Here is a 22,544-nt window from a genome sequence, read left to right as displayed (position 1 = left end):
TTTTCCCAGGCTAAACTTGGTAACTCTAAACCCGATTTTAAATTTTCAACCCAACAAAATTCAACAGAACTATATACAGGTAACCTGAAACCATTTTTAAAACCTTCTTTAATTAATTTGTCTTTCTCCCGGTTTGGATAGATTGCGAGATACGGTAGTAACCTTACCACTTTCACTGGGGTCTGAGCTTTTTGGAAATGTACCACTTTGCTGACCTCTTCTATAACAGTGAAAATTAGGATGCGCACCTGAACAGGTAGCACATTCGTGCCGGAATCTACAATTATTTAGCCACTTACATTGGGATTCGTTATAAGCCCAGCAAAAACCTTTTTTTCTGTGCAGAATTTGTAACCTGCTTATTGACAAAATTAGGCTGTCTCTGAGGTAACATCAGGCTCACCCAAAGTCCGACATCCTTCATACCCCATTTAAGGTTGCTATGAACCGCTAGTTTCTGTCGAAATTGTTAGACATAGTAAAACCATGACAAACCCCCCAAAATTTTTATATGCTTCCAAAATAGCTTCTGCATGTTGAAATAGCCCACAGCACAATTCTGGATATGTTTCACCTAACATGCTAGAATAAATGCAAAAAGCTTGCAGCCAATTATTGAATGACCTAGGAATATTTTTTTTTTCTTTCATCATCCCCTATCCGGTTTTCCTTTTCCCCTATCCGGTTTACTAAATTCTCTAGCTGTGGGCAATAATGATAAAATATTATTATTATTATTATACCATAACCTATCTTTTATTAATTTACTTAAATGAAAACCCAAAGGTGAGCTTTCACAGCCTAACGCTTCTTTCATGCCCATCTCTTTTACTCTAACTTCTTCCCTCACAGAATGTGTCACTTTCGGATTAACTGTGACCACTTCTGTATTAGGCTCCCATACTCCAGCCAATTTAGGTGTCTGCAATAATTTAGTAAGTTTTTCAAGTGAAGACACCACTTCCCCTAAAACAGCATTATTCACATTTGTTTGTAAGTTACCCAGCTCATGTCTGCGACCAGAGATATCCTGAGCCGCTTCGCTTTCTTCGAATAGCCTCTATCAGTCCTCAGCCTCTTCTTTTGTTCATATTTTCTGCTCTGTTTCCACATCCTCTTCTTACTCTTTATTGGAGATGGTGAGAAAGTTTTCCTGGACCTTTTCGTTCTTGCCTCACAAATCCTGCAGGGGTCACTATCACCAGATTTTCTTTCTTGCACTGGCCCTTTAATTTTTAGAGGACAATACACTGCTCTCTCCTCCATTATTAGCTCCTCCTGTAACTGAGCCCCTTCTTCTTCTACTTCAATTAGACCCGAGGTGCTGGGGGCGGACTCCAAGCAAGCCTACAGCCATGCAGTATCACTGCAGCCTAAAGCCTTCTGCTTAAGCTGTTCCAATAATGCATCAATTGTGCCAGACATCTCCAAAGGTAAAAAAACAGCAGCTCAAATATTTTAATACAGACAACCTTCAGATTTGTCTGGCACAAGCTGAGATAATTCATTTTGGCGCCCTTTCATTTATACCCCTTATTTTCCCTCCACCGTGGTCCTTGCGCTGCTATCTACCAATCAGGGCTCATGCCCTGGTCGCGAGCTTGCCGCCTTTCTACCAGCACGAGCTGCCCTGCCATTAACCCTAGCCTGCATTTAACCCCTAGCGCGAGCGCTATACTTACCACCCACTTCGCTCCTTATGTAGTCCGCGTGCCCGACATTCCGGTTATAGCAGCTTAATAAACAAACGACCCTATTCTGCTGATGTACAGTGTAGTGATTTCAGATATTAAAAGGTACTGAGATGTGAGTGTGTGCAAAGTATCTGTAGAATGATTCCATCCTTGTCACAGTTTTCATTTCATGGTTAAGAATCATGGCAGCATTACCTAATGTGTTAGCTCCCCCCCTCACAGCAGAATGGACAAGAAGCAGAACTGTGAATTGAATATAAATGGTACGGCCCACTATCTAGCAGACAGTCTACATCCCACATCCGCTATATAATACTGCAATAGTTATTAATCAGTAAACAAAAACTATGCAAAGTATGAAACGTTTTCCAATGTTCCTGTGTAAACCATGGCTGCATTAACTAATTTGTAATTCCCAAACAATACATATAAATAAGAGCTACAAATGATATAAAGAATTTAGATACCAGCTAAAAAGTACAAAAACATTACCGGCTGCGCAAGCTAAAAGGGGATGCCAAAAGACAATGCCTGGAAATGTAAAGGGAAATTATAATACTAGGAAAACCCGGGCACTGGTTTAGGCTCTGCCGACATCAATAACTGCAATTATTACAATTGCTGGGTTAAGGGGACTGGGACAATGTACTCAGCCCACTTCTATTAGCTGAGGTGGTCTGGGTGCCTATAGTGTCCCTTTAAGAATCTTAAAAAAAAAAATAAGGTTTTAGCAGAAAGCCAATTGGTCAATTAATGGGATGTCTACATACAGGGCTGGACAGGCCCAAAACTCAGCCTGGGTAGTTGAAGGCCGAGCAGCCCACTAAGAGAGGCGGGGCCAGAAAGGGGGCATGTTGGTTTATCACCAAGACAAGCACGCATGTGTGTAGATCCTTTGATCTCCCCAGCTGGCTACCTCTCATTTCAAATGGACAAAGAGAGACACTTTCATGTTAGGGGTGTGGCTGTTCTGTTAAAGTTTAGGAGAACCTTATAATAGTCACTGGGCATGCATTACACAATATAATGTTAACCCTGCTTGCTCAGTAATCTGTTAATTTACACATGTTGCCTTTAATACCTATATGTCACACTAATGTCATCTATTTTTTCAATCTTTGGAATACACACTTGTCTCTGAGCAAAACGTCAGATAGACCTCAAACAATCTAGTACAGTAAAGCGCAGCAGTTTTATATATTTCATAAATGCCATAACGTACCAACTGAATGTTAGCTTCTACAAAAATCTAAAATGTGCCCGACTAGCAAATGCCGCAATATGTACTGCATACTGAAGATATATATACCTTGACACCGCTGTTGTGGCGTACCAAGGCTTTTTGTCAATCTTTGTGCACAACTAAAAAAAATAATAATAATAAATAAAAAAATCCATAATAGTTTCTTATTACATATATTAATTGGTCACACAACCTCATACAGAGATTTAATGGGGCACATATACTAGGGCCATCACTTCCCATCAGCTCATACACAGATTATATTGGTTTCGTATGCAGGGCCGGTGTGGGACTATTTTGTGCCCTAGGCAAGATCAGCTACTTGCACCCTATCAAAAAAAATAATAATTAAAAGTCTCTGTCTCTCCTAGCACCTGTCAGGGCCGGTGCAAGGATTTTTGCCGCCCCCCCCCCCCCCATATGACATCACAATGCCCCGCCCATATGCTCTGCCATATGGGCCAATGCCAGTCTTCACAAAGGGTCTTTTATCGGAAATAAAAATGTGTGTTTACATTAAAAAGCCTACAGGCACAGGCTATAGACACCAGAACCACTACATTATGCTGTAGTGCTTCTGGTGACTATAGTATCCATTTAATGTGAGGTAAATTAGAGATTAGTGGCACTAATAATATATTGGATTGCCTACTTACCACCAGATGAGGACAAGAGGCTGATGATGGGCTCAGTCTGGTTCCACAGGTCTGGTGTAGAAGAGGCTCCCTGGAGACTGTTTTTAACAGTGCTCACAACAATTAACGAACAGGAAGCAGCTCCATTTTTTAGGGCCCCTTACACAACTCAAGGTCTGGGCCCCCAGGGGGCATACGCCTACAACGCCCACCCATAAATCCACCTACATGGCCCATCCATGAGTTGGGAATGTTTTATGTGTGCAATTTGTGTAAGGGATGTAGTGTGTTTATAGGGGATGTAGTGTGTGTTTGTGTGTAAGGAATGCATTGTATGTTTGTGTGTGTGTGTGTGTGTGTGTGTGTAAGGGGTGCAATGTTTGTTTCTGTGTATGTAATTGAATGCAGTGTGTGTCTGTAAGGGGGGCATTAATTATGTAAGAGAGCGTAAGGGATGCATTGTGTGTTTCGGGTGCGTCTGTGTGTGAGTAGGAATGCATTGTATGTTTCTGTGTGTGTATGTGTGTAGTGTAAAAGAGAGGGTTTGTGGGGTAGGATAGGGACTGAGAGGGGAACAGGTCCTTCCTCCCCCCTCCCCTAGTGGTCCTTACCTCCCCCCCCCCCAGTGGTCCTTACCCACCCCCAGTGGTCCTTATCCCCTCTAGTGGTCCTTATACCCCCCCTTTCCCTCCTAGTGGTCCTTATCCCCCCTCCTTCCCCTAGTGGTCCTTATCCACCCCTCTCCCTCACTCCCCTAGTGGTCCTTATCCCCCCTCCCTCCCCTAGTGGTCCTTATCCCCCCTCCCTCCCCTAGTGGTCCTTATCCCCCTCTCCCTCCCTCCCTCCCTCCCCTAGTGGTCCTTATCCCCCTCTCCCTCCCTCCCTCCCCTAGTGGTCCTTATCCCCCCCTCCCTCCCCTAGTGGTCCTTATCCCCCCCTCCCTCCCCTAGTGGTCCTTATCCCCCCCTCCCTCCCTCCCCTAGTGGTCCTTATACCCCCCTCTCCCTCCCTCCTCTAGTGGTCTTATACCCCCTCTCCCTCCCTCCCCTAGTGGTCCTTATACCCCCTCTCCCTCCCTCCTCTAGTGGTCCTTATACCCCCTCTCCCTCCCTCCCTCCTCTAGTGGTCTTATACCCCCCCTCTCCCTCCTCTAGTGGTCTTATACCCCCCCTCTCCCTCCCTCCCCTAGTGGTCTTTATACCCCCCTCTCCCTCCCTCCCTCCCCTAGTGGTCCTTAACCCCCCCTCCTGTCCATGTAGCGTGGCCGGGCGGCGCGGAACGCGGGACAGGAACCTCTGTTTCCTGTACCCGGCCGCCGGCGGACTGAAGGGAAGTGCTCACTGAGTGAGCACTTCCTGTCATTCCGCCGGCGGCCGGGTACAGGAAACAGAGGTTCCTGTCCCGCGTTCCGCGCCGCCCGGCCACGCTACATGGAGAGACCGGCAGGAGGGAGCGCTCTGCGCTTCCCTCCTGCCGGTCACTGAAACCCGGCCGCCCTCACACAGCAGTGCTGCGCCGCCTGGGGCTTGTTAAAGCGCTCAGGCGGCGCAGCATGAGGAGCCACACCGGGCACAGGGATCCGGCGCCCCCTGTTAAGTTGCGCCCTAGGCGGCTGCCTAGGTCGCCTTACAGGTGGCGCCGGCCCTGGCACCTGTGCGTGTCCCTTTGCCCCCTGCCTACTTCTTCTCACCCCATTAGCAGTCTCTGTGCCTCCTTCCCATCCCCCTTGTGGTCTACCCCCATGCCAGTTCTTGTCCCTCCTCCACGTAGCATGGTCAGTTCACAGACTGCTGTAGAGAAGCCTCTGTTCCCTCTCCACATTCTGACATTAAGCTGCTCATTTCTTTCTGTGAGCACTTCCTGTCAGACCGGTCCAGTCATACTACATGCTGCGACGGGAACTGCACAGCACTCACCTTGTGCTGTCACCCGGAGACGGTGGCCCCCAGGCCGGTTCACCCTAGGTGGCTGCCTAATCTGCCTATCGGTTGCGTCGGCCCTTCTCATGTGCTAAGACAGACAAGGGGAGGAGCATCTGTAACAAGTTACCTTCTTCTGTTCCTGAAAAAGGCTTGTTTATGTGCTAGAAAACAGGTGTTTGTAATTCATTTCACATACCTTGTTAGCATGGATTTAGAGTTAGGATTTTGGACAAAGTATATTGGAAGTTACATTAAAAACTTTATTTTACCATTTGCCTCTCTGTCTTCAGGGACTTTGTGAACCCTAGCGAAGAACAGGTTTATTAGAACGTTGTTTATTTTTCGAATGCAAACCTGTAAACTGTGTTTGGTCAGTATTATTCACAGAAGGATTTGTTAATGAGCAGATGTTATGAAACACTTAAAATACAGAAAGCACTCCAGCTTGCGTTACTGTGTTCCCTATTTTTAGATCATAAAAAGGTCTGATTTCAGTAGTCATTACACCAATTTCTTTTTCTTCCACAATGCTTGGCTCTACGAAGCTAAATGGAAGGGACACTTGACGTGAGTGTGTTTGTCTTTAGGCTTCCAAAACTGTAGTACATTGAGAAGTCTGATATCGAATCCTGCTAATTGGGTTTAGTCCGATCTGCAAAATGAATATTATTAGCAGGCATCAAGGACCATATTAAAATGTTTTGGCTGACTTTAACTAACTTACATGTTTTGATGCTACAAGTTTCCTCTGCAATGCACAACTGAACTAAACGGGTGGATCTGTGACCACCTGTAGGATAAGGACACCTATAGGACATTCTCAGGGATCATCTCATGTGTATGTATTAAGACTCCCCAAAATTTCATATCGAAAAGGTGACAAGTGGAAACCAGCACCTCATCTCCTGCTTAGCTTGTTTCCATTGTAATCCCAATAAATGGTTACACTCCCTGCCTATGGTGATGATCTAGTGAAAGTCTTAACACTGAGAACACCCTCTTCTCCTACATTGTTAGATATTTCACAGCTATGATGTCATAATACATAACATTTCTTAATACCTTGTCCCCTCCAAGCTATCCATATTTACAGCTTGTTTACAGTAATATACAGCATACCTAGACCACGATCATGTTTTTAACTTTACTCTCATACCCAGCCAACATCCGCTTTTTCCCCCCCTGTAATCTTTGTTACTGGAGTATCTGTTCATCATCAGTCCATCTTCCAGAATCTTCTGTGTTTTTTTTTTTTTTTTTTTTTGTAATTCAAGGTTTATTTGCATAGTTTTTACATACATCAGTAAAGGCAAATATGTGTATCAAGAGTGATATGTAGGTATGCAATTACACGATATAGCACATTACTTGATAACATAACAGAAAATAATATGAGACTACAGCACATGGTTTAATCTGAGTACGTCTCGGTGTATGTCGGTCTCAATATGTTATTGTAATTAAGGTCCGAATATCACAGCCGTGGTTTGGTGGCATTATAAGTGATAGGTTCTGTCGCGTTCTGTCGCGTGAAGTCAGGGATTAATCATGGTTTGTTTGCTGGGTGCTGTTGACTTATAATGGTCAGACAGTATATTTAGGCGTTGTAACAGAGAGCCTGTTTCATCTTGAGGTGCCTATCTAGTATGTCCCACTCGGTCTAAGTCAACGTCCTCAAGTTGTTAGCCTAAGTCAGCAGAAACCGCAGTCTAATTTTAAAGCGTTAGATAAGGTGTATTAGCCACAAGTGGCGCAGGTTTCTTGTGTTTGTTTGGGCCATTCGGTCCATCATTGCCTGTATGCTGGTTTAGAGCCTAATTAAGTACGTTTGGCCGAGCAGTAATGACATAAGACTGTGCATAGCGTGGTATAGATCACGTCAAGTGTTGAAACAAAGTCGTCCCCTCCTTCCAGAAGGGGGAGACTCAAAAAGGGAAAAAGGGCCTACGTGAAGTCCCCATTTAAGCACCAGTGGGAGTGTCTCCCAGCGGTCTAAAAGGGTCTTGTGCCGTGCACGCGCGGCCGGGCATAGTAGTACACCCTGGAGTAAAGTAATAAAAGGAAGGAAATAAGGTGATGGCAATACAGGTCTGGAGCAGGTCTCCCCACCCACCCCATTCAGGCATGGCAGTCCGTAACAGTCAGGTGTAAACATGCAATGCGTCCGTACATACAATGTGTATCTTAGCTCGTATCTGTGTGCTGTGTGCAAGCGATAGGCCATATATAACAGCAGTAAGCTTACGCCCATGCGGTCACTGTAGCGTTAACAGCGTATTCATTTTTATAACGAGATTATATAGAGCGGTTAAACTATTCAACTGTAGTAAGCGAATGCTCGCTCAACCGATTATAACAAGATACCCCAATCTCAAGTAGTAGGGAGAACTTAAGAGCCGTTAAAACAAAGCAAGAAAGTCTTCCCCGTTCATCCCATTCAGATACGGCAGTCTCTGGTGTACAGAAGTTGGCAAACAAAGGTAGGCTGTCAGCAGCACGGCAGTCTCTGCCCTCAGAGGCACCAGGACCCCCTTCCAGTTCCCCCTTTAAGTCCTAACCCTCCAGCAGAGCATCCTGTAGTGAAGTGGGCACTCGGAGAGTGAAACAGTCCACTGGGCCCCCCCCCCCCTTAGGGACCATGGCCCATCCATCTCCTGCACCTCCCCTGCACCTTCAGAGGCTCAGTGAGGCATCACCCCCTCCAATGTCTCTCCCAGCTCCGGCCACATACTTGGATCTGCCGTGTTTCACTCACGGTCACCGGTATACCATCGCTCCACACAGACTGGCTCCACAGGACTCACGGCTTTGGGGACAAGTCCTTCCAGGCCCCCCACAAACCCGGAGGTCGAGGGCAGCATGCCTCCAGTGGGTAGGCTTTCTGGGTGGCTCCTTTCCGGGTCATCAGCCCTCCGGGGCCCGAGACCCCCGCGCTGCAACCCCACACGTGAGTGCCATCCCGCACACCGTCACCTCCCGTCTTTATGCACATGTGATAGGTAGGTCAGGGAGAGCTCCATCTTTGGCTGTGAGTCAGGTTGTGGCCAAGCTTCCGATCAGTTCCAGCCGTCTGGCTTTTGTGCCCCCCACCGTCCGGGAAAAAAGAAGGGGAGGGGAGCGGGGCCGGGCCGGGTCCCCGTCTGCCATAAGTTACATGCCTTGCAGGGCCGTGTGGATGCTTTAGAGCGGGTCGGCCTCTTCCTCCTCTGTTGCGTGTGGCTTGTCGTCGTAGTAAAGCGTGGAGGTAGGCCTGATGTGCCGGCGGGCCCGATCTTTCGGTGTTACAGCTCCGGGGCCGGGATCTTCAGACTACTGAAGTGTTCCCACAGATGAGTGTAGCGGAATCTAGCCGGTAGTTGGGCTCTTTTGGCCCTATTTCTTTGTTTTTACAGAGCGGGGACCGGAGCTGAGAAAGATGGCTGCTGTTCAGCTCGGCGGCCCGGCCCCGCCCCCCCGTGTTTTTTTTTTTTTATTCTAAAAATGCTAGTTTTCCCCCATTCTCATCCCAATGTCTACTTTCCTGTTAGCATTTTACCCAGTTTCACTTCAGACCCCAAAACAAACCTTACGCTGCCTTAGAATAAAACGTCAGTCCCTCTACTTACATTCAAAGAATTTTATAATAAAAAAAAAGTTCATTATTTTTACTACTCAATAGAGACGATACAGTTTTTAAATAAATCTTTATTTCTTCCATTAGTGTAAGAATTGGAGGACAATTGTTTTAACTCTACACACATATAGGTGAATAATTTTACAAGGTCATATGAACATACAGTATTGGATTTTAAATAGTATAAAAGAATCAAAATGCTCTGCATTGGGATGAAAGACAACACAAAAAAGATTAAATGGTTAAAGTCTTACTGAATTACAAGTATGATAGGTTCCAGAGAGCATCTTTAAAGTAGTAAAATTCACGGTAACACTGGGGATTTGTAATTACAGTATTTTTTTTTAATCTGGTATTGCATGCCATTTAAGACAATGATAACAAGGCCCCTTAATATTCAGTGTATATGGCTCTGTTTAGTACCTTTGTCAATCCCTGTACTTGCACAATCTTTGTTCTAAAGGTTAATAAGCACTTGGGTATAATAATGGGCAAGGGATTGTTAGGGTATTGAAGAATGACTTGTGGTTTGCGAACTACTGCATGGCAAAGCAGCGATTCGTACGCACACGTCATTTACCCTTGTAAATATTTTCAAACATTCATCGTTTACACATTCCAAGCTGGCCTGAAAATGCTATGATTTTATATCGAGCAATGAGGTATCTTATGACCTCACACAAGTGAAATTGTTGGCTGTGCACAATTCAAACTGCATTATGTAGATAATCAGGGAGATTATTGGCCATCAAATATTCTCCAAGGAGGCGACAGATAAAATGTATATATATATATATTTTATATATAGTTATGCGTTCTATTCTAACATTTGAAAATAATTAGGCCTCCAGAATAAGTTAATCTGCTTTTTCAGCTGAACGACAACTTTAATTTTTTTTTACTTTCTAACCGGCAAATTAATAATACGAGTAAAAAGATCTTTTTTTTTTTTTTTAATACAATTTTAAATGCAATGATACCCCATCACAGTGCCTGCTGAAGAAGCAAAAACAGATGTAGTGATTATTGCGTTAATTTGGGGTATACTTTCACGCCAATCTGCTATTGCCAATAGAACAAATCCAGTTTGATCAGACAGTTTACCAGTGACATACCAAGATGCTACAAAAAATCCTTTCTATTTATACACAGCAGTAATAAACCATGTACATATTAATTCATTATAGATTTTTATTTAACATGGAAAAAAGATAGCAAAAACAATAAGACAGGTTGATAAACGTAGGCACGGCTCCAAGCAATAAAGCTCAATTAAAGTGCATTTTTTTTGTTTTCTTGTATTTAATATTTTCTCCGTTTCATTTAGTTCTCTGCTATACACAGCAACAACAAAAGTACAGTTGTCTTATCCTTTCCTTTTAAAAGGTATTGCACAAAATATAATACAAGATATCTGATGCTAGTAGCTTGTGGAGTAGCCTAAAACCGAGAGGAAAGTAAGAAGGCTAACGGACAATGACTGTGCTATTTATATGTATATTTTTTTGATTTTTTTTTTGCCCATACTAAGTATTTAAGAGCTGGGTCACCAAAGTTGGCGTATCACAGAAAGGCAGTCGGCTTCCAGCATTAAATATAGAAAAAGTGCCCGGTTGCTCTAATTAAAAGCCTACTAGGGTTGCTAACGAAGAAAAGGCACTCTGCTGTTTCAAAGATCTTTTCAAAAAGCGTATAATATGCAAAGTACAATGACCATCTGACTGTATGTTCAAAAGCAAGTAGGTTGCATTATATGGAAGGTTTTCAATATTTATTTATTGGCTCGATATTGGTTAGAGATGCATTAAAAAAACGAAAAAAATTATAAAAATGGTGCAGTATTCCAAGCTTGAGAGGATCAAAGAGAAGACAGGACACAGTAAGTATATTTTTCTAGCGAAATCATGCACTCACGGTAGGCAAACACAAACTGTAAAGAATCTGTACTGTCGAGCTCAGACAGTTCAACACTAATTAGAACGTGGTGGGTTTCTGTAGAAGCGGATTTTTACTATAAACCTTCTTTCTACACTACGTATATCAAAGCATAAAATGAATACATCACACCTGATTGCAAGCAATGGGATAGCAATGAATGCGTTAACTGACTTGCTATTGCTTTGTAAATAAGAGAAAGATGGCCTTCAAACCAGAATACGAAAAGGATAACAAAGGGCTTTAATTTTTTCCAAATCTGTGTCGCAAAAATATCTTCATTTCCAGGAGTGCAGTATTCTCTGACTGCTAATGGCTTTTCACCAAAGTGATTTTTCAATTTGGTTTCTAGAGCAGTGTTTTTTTTTACTAAACACGTTAAAACACTGCTCACAAATTATGTATCAAAATATGGCAATATACTTTGCCTTTCCGAAATGTCCCACATTTTAAAGTTCTGGTTCCATAGGGCAATACCAGCATGTTAATTGTGCCAATTGTTTGACCCTTCTGCAAAACTTGATTGATGACTGAAGTCAAAACAGCAAAGTTACACAGTAAGAGTTGTGTAAAAACGTAAAGAGGTTTAAGCACTAGAATTTAATATATATTTTCACTTGGCCTTCAGAGAAAAGGGCCCAAGATAAAGCATCCCCATTATCATACCAATAACGGTTAGAATAGGCCAGATTTGGAAAAAAGTCATGAAATAAACAGATTTTGATAAAGCATAGTAATATGCTAAAAACAAAACAAACAAAACCCCTTTAAATATTTGAAGACTTTGCAAAGGGCTGCTACTGGATACATCTATAAATTAAAAAGGACATTCAACATGTAAACCCCAAGGATAAAATAGACAATAAAAGCAAGGTGACAGTGATTTTTGTTTGTGTCGTGTGGCAAGCTTTAGTGTTATGTATTTATTTAGGTTAAAGGTTACATCCTTGTCCTGCTGATTTTTAAAGGATTTGTTTACCATAAAATAATAAAAGATGGGTGTTGGGGAAATGTCTTAAATTGTTTTGTTTACATTGGCCATTTTCAGAATGAAAGCTAAAAGGATAATATCACTTGCTCGGATTATTTTATACATTTTTCAGGGATATGCATGAATATTATCAAATGTATTTAAGGGAATCTCTTTTGATCTAGGAGAGATGCACATGAGAAGAATGTCACGTGGCGTAAAACATTTAGTATACAATAAAGAATCCCAGTATTGCAAGTTAAAAACATGGAATTCCTTATTTATTGTTATCAACCGGAAAACTACTATTTAAGCGAGAGAAATGGGGGTTTGTGTCTATTTTTAAATGCCCATTTTATTTTGTGTGTGTGCCATTCAACGTAATTTTACAAGCTGTGCGCTCTTCTGTGCGTCGATTTCCTGCATCACAGAAAGAGAGTTTGTGTGGTCACTGGTGGGTAGAAAAAAAATAAAAAATACAAGCTAGCAATACAAATAAAAGATAGTGGAAAAGGCTAGAGAGTTCAGCAGTCACATATCTAACAAGGCAATAATTATTTTAGAACATCTGAGTTAGCCAACTACAATATAAAATCGTTTTGCAAAACGTTAAACTTCGTTGTATGCCCGACAACTAAAAACAAAAAAGGCAAACCGTTTTATATTCTGAACTGTATCATTGGTCAGTACATTTCTTTGTAGGCTGAATAGACCTTTAAATTGAAGACTGCCAGGATAATAAGACAAGAGCCTCCATCATCTTAATTATGGAAACAAAGAAGATGGATGTCAAATAAATAAAATATAAAATGAGGTGGCGTTTTCAATAAAATGGTTCGTACCTGCTATAGCAAACCAAACAGCAGCCCCGATCATTAAAGACTGACTGTTCTAAAAGGGAAAGAATTACTTATATATATTTTTTTATTTTAAAGGCAATACAGATGAAAAGTGGGGAAATAGAACGGTGTTCTGTGCTAACATGCTAACATAGTTGTGTACCTTTCTTTCGGTCTATATACCAAGATGTGATGATATCACAGGTCAAGTTGTTTAGCAACAACAAGAATTATCCAGTTCTCAAATTACTTTGTCTACCTACCAGCATTTCTCACATGGACACAATCAGTAGGAGTAATTATACATTCTTTATTCTTTCGATTCCACATTTTATTACGTTTGATGTTAAGACCCAGCAGCCTGAAACCCAGCCTTCAATGACACTGGAGATATGCTACGCATAACGTTATACACGGTAGCAGTCAGTGATTGGCTAAGAGCATTACCTGAGTGTTCTCAGCCAATCACTGTCCCAATCCCACAAAAGAACTGGTAAGATAAGAGAGAGGCACAGCTCTACCTCCGCCATACAGTCATTGGTGGCTGGGCTTCAAGCCGCCAGGTATGGAGAGTTTCTACCAAATGGTGAGTAAACAATTTAATAGTGATGCAGGACATGGTGCCCCTGCCCCTGCCCACTTGAAGAGGTTATGGTGCCTTCAGTGTCCCTTTAAGTTAGCCATCTATGTAGAACCTTCAAATAAAAATTACCACAACAATCTTAAAAAAAAAAAAAAAAAAAGTTATTATACAGTGCCACACAAATCTCTATAGGGAACTGAGAAGGGTGTCACAGCATATTAAATTAGGAATTAAAATTCCTTTGTATGTGCAAATCTACATTTTTTTATAAGAAGCAAAGTTACCAAGCCAACAGAATGCAGGCAAACAAAATCCTTTAAGACTGAGTTTTTTAAAAAGTGTATTTTATTAACCTTTTTTCCCCCAGACACAAAACTTCTATTTATAGGTGTCACGTACTGCGTGACATTTGGGATTTTAGAGGATGACCATTTTCAGAAGTACCTCTCTATAATTTATGTTTTATGGGATCGTTTATGATGCTGGACTCCTAAACAATAGAGTTGCTGTGATTGTTGCAATGTGTCAAGGTAGTCTGTTTTTTTAACTTTTTTTAAAGGGTACTTCATTCCATACTGCCACCCTTTCCTGTAGATGAGATCTGAAATACCATGATTATAAAATATTCTTCTACACTAACTTGGTTTTCTTAAAAAAAAAAACAAACAAAAAAGACATTTATTAGGATCCAGAAGTGGTTGTGTACTTATAGAGGCCACATTCATGTATCTTTTATTTTTACATTTCTTTTTATTTATTTAACATTACTAGTCCAATAAGGCTCTTTCCGTCACTGCTTCACCTTAAAATAGTGTAAAACAATGCTCTGAAAACAAGAACCTCGGGAGTTATTCACTAACATGAGAACTGCAGGAGTTCATAGTGAATTTCAAATTTTAGGCCGATAAAGCCAAATTGGAAACATTCTCGAAGTCCGCTAAACTCCCAGTATGACGGCTTTGGTCTCACTTTTCACATTCACTTTGAGCCCACTTCAAATTCCCAATAATTGTCATAACCGTTCCTGTGCTCATTGTGCTTACTTCCTAGATTACAGCTACCTAAGTAACTAACCTGCAATCTTCATCAGTGTCTCCCAGTCCAATGGTGTGTGCGTGTGGATGTCGGAAGGAAATAAACATTAACATAATTACTAAAATTATTGAATTAGTTTATTATTGGTTTCAGTGTAAATGGACAAAAAAAAAAAATGGTACTGCACCGAATCGGCCTAGCTGAAAACACTAATATGTTAATGCATTATTTTAAATGAATTTAAATAAATACACTGAATGTCCTCAAATACTTTGATAAATAGGTCATATATATACTTGCATAGCTCTTACGAAAAATATTTATAAATTGCAATAAAATATACATTACTTATAAATAGATGATATAGAGAAGATTGGTATATTCTCATTATAGCTTAAAACAAAAAGCTAGGCAGTGCATGGAACGCTGTAATAAATATCTGACAGGAACAGATTATTAACATATTAAGATTATTTGACATTCATAACAAGTGAGAGTTATATTAGTAAATCATTATTTCACCAACCAATTGAATTGAGATCACCATTAAATTATGACTTGCAAAATAACTGAAAATGCAATGACACACACTTCTCTTTGATTGTGATGGGAAAAAAAGGCAAAAAAAAAAAAAGGCATTAAAATGGTTTTCTACAGTGCTTTACTCTCTTTTTTTCCCCCAAGGCTAGGCCAGGACTCTTAATAAAGATATATCCAACTTAAAAGCAAAAACTGAACTTCCTGAACGACTATGGAACAATAACTCATGAATTTGCATTAAAGTACTTAAAATTACGCAAGTGTCAGAACAAGAGACAAGCTTTCGTTAAATCCTTTAATGCATATCACATTATGTGTTATTGCTTTCTTAATGCATTTGGTTGAGGAAGACGTGATTGCTTCTTTGGGGATGAACTCTCAATGGATTCTTCTTTTTTAGAGGAAAGTGGCCTGGGAATGATTGAAGAAGTTTTTAATGTGGGTTTGGGATGTTCATGTGATACTGCCTGCGGGGGTACAGCATCAAGTTTAGGACTAACAGGTTTCTTGAGTTTAGAGACAAAATTACCAGGTGGTCGTAGCATGGAAGCTTTGAGGGTTTGTTTGACTGCCGGCTTTGAGGGTTCCACAGCTGGAGCCTGATGGTTGAATAGAGATGATCCAGCAGGAGCTAATTTTGAGTTACCTACTTGTGATGGTGGACATTGCTTTGGCGGTATTGTGTCTGGTTTATTTAGAACGGTTTTGACTGAATCTGTATTGTCTAATAATGTTGCGAGTGATCCTGAGACAGTGTCACGTGGTACATGTACGGGTGGACGAACTGCAGTGCAATCAATTGGTGTTAGCTGTTGGCTTTTTTGTACCACAGATTGGGAACCATTTTCTGATTGTACCAAACAATGACTGGTAGTCAAAGTTGGTTTTTGAGAGTCTTTACAAGGCAGGTAACTACTCGGAGAAGCTGAAGAACTGGCCACTTCTTGATGTACCAAGCTATTTGGTGATTTGGATTTGAAGAGCTGCAATGTCTTTGGCCTAGGAACTTGCCCAGCTGATGACTTTTTAACCTTTAACTTGGACGGTGGATCTTTTATTGTATCAACTGGGAGATGTGCTGAAAAAACAGAATTAAGTTGTTGATGACCCAAGTCTTTGCTATTAGCAGCCTTGGTCAGACTTGCAGAAGTTTCATCTTCTCTTGTAACCTCTTTGGGATTATCTTCCACATCTTTTATCTTCAATTGCGTACTCAGCAGAGCACTCAGCTCATTTTCAGAGACGTTAAATATATTTCCATCAATGCCATTCTTGTTGCATGGAGGTGAGAACTGCATTTTTTCTTCATGCTCACTTGGGTCCTCTGTATGTTCCGGTATTATTAATTTTTCCGAATGGTGGTCTGAGGAATGGAGGATGTTGCTGGAACACTGTAGTATTGGAGGCTGGACAAAAACAAAAATAAGCAACATTTACATCTGATATCAAATACATCGTAGACAAAAGTGTAGCCAATATATTGCTGACAAAACACATAGAATGAAGAAACATGACAAACTACAACAAACACATTTTAAGTCCATATTACAAACAAAGCGTTATCCTATTTTAAACTGAATTTAGGTTTTATTTTTTGTTGTTTTTAAACAGAATAACAAAATAGCAACAACAACAACAATATATATATATTTATTTATTTTTTATTTGCTCTTAAATGGATTCATTGTTGGGCTGGATTCAAATTTTTCAGTGACTTCAATGCAGTCCACAGACCACCTTTCAAACTTGGTGGAAGATTGCAATCATGTGCAAAGTTTTCCTTTAACGTTCTGATTGTCACCTCATAAATGTGGATCAACTTTGACCACAGTTTTAAGACTGGCTACTTATCTGTGAATTTCCAGTGTTGTGATCCAACTGCCAAAGTTTGCCCTCTGCACTTTTAAACAGATCGTTATTTATACACACAAAGAAAATGGTTCAGTAGCAATACGTTTTATTGTGCCACTAAAAGCCTAATAAACCTGTTGAGATAAAACACTATTCTGCAGCAAAGAAAAACGTTGCAATAAAAAGCGTAATTATTACTCAGAATAATATGCGGATTACAGTTTTAGAGGCGGTGCCATAATGACATCACACATTTCCCTAGTCTTCTCATTGACTCATGGATAATAAACTGCACTCTCTAAAAATATGGGGTTAGAAAATTGTCAGCAAAGTTTGTGGAGATGTCCCAGCCAAGTGCTTAAGAGAAAATGTTCTGACTTATGGTACTTTGCACCATCTTGTGAATACTATACAAAACGATTTTTTCCAAACACAGATAAATGCAAAAACAAACAAAACAATTTAAATCCAGCCTTAGTAGCATAGCAAAGAGTGATAAAGTGATTGTTATGATAGATATTCATTTGATAATATTTTTGCTCATGCAGTGGAGAGGTCAGCAAAAGCTCCAAAATGCTTTAATTGAAAAAAAATGTTTTGATAAATTGTAACCTTATTTCATTTAACTTTCATTTTGCCTATAAAAAGAGTTACTGAAGGCTAAACACTGGTTTATTTAAGCTCATTCGTTAAATACTTAAAACCGAGAGAAATCTCAATGTAAGCATCCTGGTAAAATATTTTATAAATAAATAAATAAATATAGCTTGACAGCAATTAATCAGTTACAGAATCGCTGCAGAGGCAATCAGCATTTTACAAACTCAAGTTCATAGCAGCAAAATGCCAGCAAGAATCTCTGGTAACTGGAAAAACAGAATGGTCATGGAGGCGTCTGGTAGAAATTAGAGGACGCTACAATAGTTGTTCTTAAAGTGGCAACTTCAGGCACCCACACATTACTAGCAACTTGTCAGTTGGGTTACAGCTAATTATGCTTTTTGTTTAAAGGGACACTTCTCTTTAGGGAATACAGTGTTTACATTACAACCTGGGGATAACTCCACTGGCCACTCCTCAGATGGCTACTAGAGGTGCTTCCTGAGGCAGTGCTGCACAGTGTGACTCACATTTAGTATCTCCACCCTCTGCATGGAGACACAAGTTTGCTCATAAAGATGCATTGATGAGGAGATGCTGATTGGACAGTGCTGTGTTTGGCTTGTGCTGGCTCTGCCTCCTTGACAAGCTCAGCCAATCCAATGCTTACCTGTGGGAAAGCATTGTGATTGGCTCATAACACCACTTCTGATGAGGTCAGCCACACAGCCAGATCAGGGGCAGACCTAGCAGCAGCAGACTGAAACGTTGTTGTTTTTTGGTGGTTTTAACATTATAGGATCAGGAATACATGTCTGTGTTCTGGACCCTATAGTGTTTGCTTTAACTAATCTATAGTTTATTTCAGCTTCATGAATAAACCGTGAAGTTATGGTTTATGGTTCTAGGAGTTGTAGTGCAGCTGTTAGATTGCTTCATTAGAACGCTGACATTTTGCTGGGATCCAACTGTAGAAGCTGCAAAGTACTGCCTATAAAATAACCGCAGCAGAAATTGAAACTAGTATTATGACTGGCCGAATAAACTCCTTGTTTGGCAGTAAGTAATTGCTGAAGCTGAAAAGTATGAGATTTGCAGTAAACGCAAGCCTTTCAAATGGTTTTAAAGCACTACATAGTGTGTAATAAAACCAAATGGATGAATATCGCCTGGAGCATCCATTTAAGGGCAGCACATATTGAATCACTACAAAGGGCCCTTTACCACTACATGTTCACTAAATGGATATTTTGGTCTCTGCATTCTTATTAGCTCGTCGTTAAATCCTTATTAGAACCAGTCACAAGCCAGGGCTTTAACATTCAGCAGCGCGCCTTCGAGACATGGATTACATTTAGGATCTGGTTCCAAAAAAGTGAGAGTTTAGAATTCCAAGGGGAATATTTGGTATACGATTTTATTGATTTATTTTACTTTAATAGCATTGAACTTATTCTGATATCAAATAAAAGGCCAATAGAAAAATGACTTTTTCATGCACAAAACAGACAATTTCAATTTTACTGTACATCATTCCTTCCAAATGAATTGCAATCGATTAAATGGCAAAGAAATGGGCAAAAGAGAACGGCATGCAAACAATGATCCCATAAAGAAGTAATTCAGCGTGAAAGCGTTTTAGCAAATCTGCTATGATGCTCCAATTATCAGCATATTTGTGGAAACAGAACAAAGTTTGTGCCGTAGAAACCAGATCAATCATGACACAAGCTTTCTATTCTTCCACATTAATAAACCACGCTGGCAGACAGTCATGACAAACACAGCGTAGTCCAGCAGGCAATTTTCAAGCTCAGTTTCCAAGTTTGAGCTGCAGGCAGAATGCAATTTCAACACCGTTAACTTTCATGTGTAAAATGTGTCTTCCATATAACATACGACAGAGTTTACAAAAGGGAAAAAAGAAGCTGTTTAAATGCTCTTTCTTCCCAGAGAAGGTGGGAACAATTTCACTAAGGTGGTAAATTAGTCAGGAAACATTTGTTGTGCTCACTTCCGTAGGGATCAAAAAGGGATATTCTGTCCTCTTGGTCATGTAAAAAGGAACACTCCAATTATACATAGACGTACGTGCGTGCATGTCCCTTAAACTCTAGATTACTGGGTTCTCTAATTTTGGCACCAAAATTATTACAATTACACTTGCAAAAAAATAAATAAATGCCAAGAGTAAAATGTGTATGTGTATGTGTATATATATATATATATATAAATATAAAAATTATAAAAAATAATTTACTTGCCTAAAATACCCAACACATACTTTAAAATAATAACTCAAACTTACCTTTCTCATATGCTCTCTTTTTCTCAGAATCTGTTCTCTTCTGATCTATTTCTCTTTAAGACATAAGTCAGTGTACGTACTACTTTGTTTTATGTATTTTTCTTAAGCTTGACAAACCTTGACTGTGGAGCTTAAGGCAAGTACCATTACCATACAGCTTGCCTTTAGCTCCATCTTTTGCCTTATGTTTTAGAGAGAAATAGACCAGAAATTCGCAAAAGAAGAACTGATTATGAAAAAGGAAGAGAAGAGGAAACACATTTGGCTCGTTTGAGGTGAAAGAATCACTTTAAGGTTTGAAGCTCAACGGATATAAAAAAAAAAAAAAAAAAAAATAGATGACCACCGACTACATTAATGAAGTCATAAAAAAGGGGAAATTACTTAAATGTTTAAAAAAAAAAAAAAAGTAGAAATTCTAACCTCAATCTAAAGCTAAAATTCACTTTAAAAGGACACTATAGGCACCATGACTACTTCATATGCCCATAATCCTGCAGTGTAAGACATTACACTTTCAGAGAAACTGCAATGTTTACATTGCAGGGTTATGACAACCTCTACTTCCAGGACTGCAGATTGCTTCACCTACATACAACATCTATTCAATGTTTGGGGCTACTGGCTAGTCACCCCCAGTGTCAGCTTGCTGAAGATGTCAAAACCACCAAGTTCCCACTAGGAGAAATGTAGTTCTGGCAAGTTCAGCTTGCGTCTAAAGCTTTTCATGGATTAGAAGACCCATTCCAGAAGCATTATTAAAAGAACTTCACATTTCTTATCACTAAATTAAAGTCAATTGAACTAATTTATATCCGCTCCACAAGACTCTCCTCACTGCAACTTCAATCTTCTTTATGACTTGTGTCTAATTAGATGCTTTTTCTATAGAAGAATTGAGACATCTACAATACTTCCTTATGAGAAGTATGGATTTCCACTTTGAACAGTTAAAACCGGATGAGGCAGGAAGCCTCCAGGTACTCTGCTTGACGGCCACAAGTTTTTACAAAGGGAATTTCACTTCAGCAGTTTTATAAAATAATCTTCTGGGACATGTAGTAACCTTTAAAGCACATAAACTAACAGACAGTGCTTTAAGGAACTGGAGTGTTCCCTTAGTGAAGAAACAGATATCCAGAAACTACCGTATGAAGAACTTAAGATATGTGGTTGTGGCAAGCTTTGTGCTAGATGCTGGTATCTTTAATTGCATGTTTACAAAAGAGACCTTACGCGAAAATGACTTTCCATAATGTCCAAGCCAAGGCAATGCCCCCTTTTAGTCCAAAGTAGCCATCCTTTGCGTTGGTAATTCTAAATGAAAACCTTTAGTGGTAAAACTGGAGTAAAGCATCAAGAACAGGCATGAAAGAAACCCAACACTGTTGGACAGGCCAGCTATAAAGGTAAACCGAAGATCTCAATATATTATTGAGACATATCTTCAGTGAAGTCCTCCTACACATCGACAGTGATAAGAGGTCATATCCACCATTTAGATAGCAACCAAATAACAGGATAAATGTGAGGGAGCACAACAATTGGGAGCACCACAATGAAGATCTGCTGGAAGGGAATACTGTAAATGCTCGAGCTACAAAACTATGTCACGATGTGGCAGGAAAGCCAGAGGAAAAAGAGGAAGAGAAGACTTAAGAAGTGTCTCTGCCAGTTGCAGGTAGGGTTAATGCAAAGGGATAAAACCTTTTTAAAGCAGTAGTTATTTATTTGGCAGATAAATAACTACTGCTTTAAATTGGCAGAACAGAAGCAGATGTCTTATATTGTCATGTTGCCTGCGTGATAACAGACTGAATGAAAAAAGAAAATGTAAAAAAAGAAAAAAAAAGAAAAAAGACTCAAAAGAGTATCTCTATGGAGAATAAAATGCAACTACTTAGACTCGGAAAATTAACTCTAAAACTTTAAAATTAATTAGAAGACTCGAATAAGGGCGTTTTTGCATTGAACCAGACAGTCTTGGAAGGGTTTCCATCAATGTGTGACAGGTTCAACATGCACAACCTTAATAATAAATCTACCCAGCACCAACATGTCCATGGAGTTTTTAAGCTTGATTTTCTTCTCAATACAGTTGTGGCTTCTAGGAAAATGGCCATCATGGCAAATCAGCATGAAGCAATCTATGTATGTTCTAGGCCAGGCATAGGCAACCTTCGGCACTGCAGATGTTTTGGACTACACCTACCATGATGCTTTGCCAGCATTATGTGGGTAAGAGCATTATGGGGGATGTAGTCCACAACATCTGGAGTGCCAAAGGTTGCTTATCCCTGTTCTAGGCATTCTGGGTTCTGGGAGCAGATGATGTGACTTGTCATTTTGCGTGCATCTTGGAGCGCCTGCCTGTAACCACAGTAAAAACTAGTGGCAGTAAGTCCGGACATGTAAACTGCTCCCAGGGATTTAAAAAATAAATAGAATATGTATTAGCTGTGATTACGACCATCTTTTTCTTTGTATGAGTGGTACTATTCACAGTATTGATAGAAAAATAGGACACAGTGGCTTAGAGGTCAGAATTAGGCTAGTCAAAAATGCTAAACCTTTTCTCCATTTTTTTAAAAATAAACATAAAATACTGAGAGAGAGAAAACCAGCATATCTAAAATAGTTAGTTATATCATTAGTAGTAAGGGTGCCAGGAGCGAGTAATAGCGATGGGCAGACTCCAGTTTCTGGGAAGATTTTTTTGTAAAAATTTTATTATTATTTTTACATGTTTAATTTAATTAACTTATTTGTATTTTAT

The 22,544-nt window shown here is 40.1% G+C and overlaps 1 protein-coding gene across 4 annotated transcripts in view; it reads right to left on the bottom strand.

Moving 5' to 3' along the window:
* Positions 1-14,639: 14,639 nt before the first annotated feature.
* The window catches only part of CCSER2 (coiled-coil serine rich protein 2), a 198,945-nt gene continuing 191,040 nt past the window's right edge, over positions 14,640-22,544 (bottom strand). For 2 of the 4 annotated variants that reach the window (XM_063435387.1, XM_063435386.1), the window contains exon 10: positions 14,640-16,415. In XM_063435387.1, coding sequence (XP_063291457.1) covers positions 15,327-16,415 — 1,089 coding nt within the window. In that variant the 3' untranslated portion in view covers positions 14,640-15,326. The remainder of the gene's footprint in view (positions 16,416-22,544) is intronic. The other 2 variants (XM_063435389.1, XM_063435388.1) reach the window with 2 other exon arrangements.

The sequence above is a fragment of the Pelobates fuscus genome, chromosome 10 (genome assembly GCF_036172605.1).
Source record: "Pelobates fuscus isolate aPelFus1 chromosome 10, aPelFus1.pri, whole genome shotgun sequence".
NCBI lineage: Eukaryota > Metazoa > Chordata > Amphibia > Anura > Pelobatidae > Pelobates > Pelobates fuscus.
The sequence above is the reverse complement of the archived record's forward strand: the minus strand, read 5'-3'. Positions and strand labels throughout refer to the sequence as shown.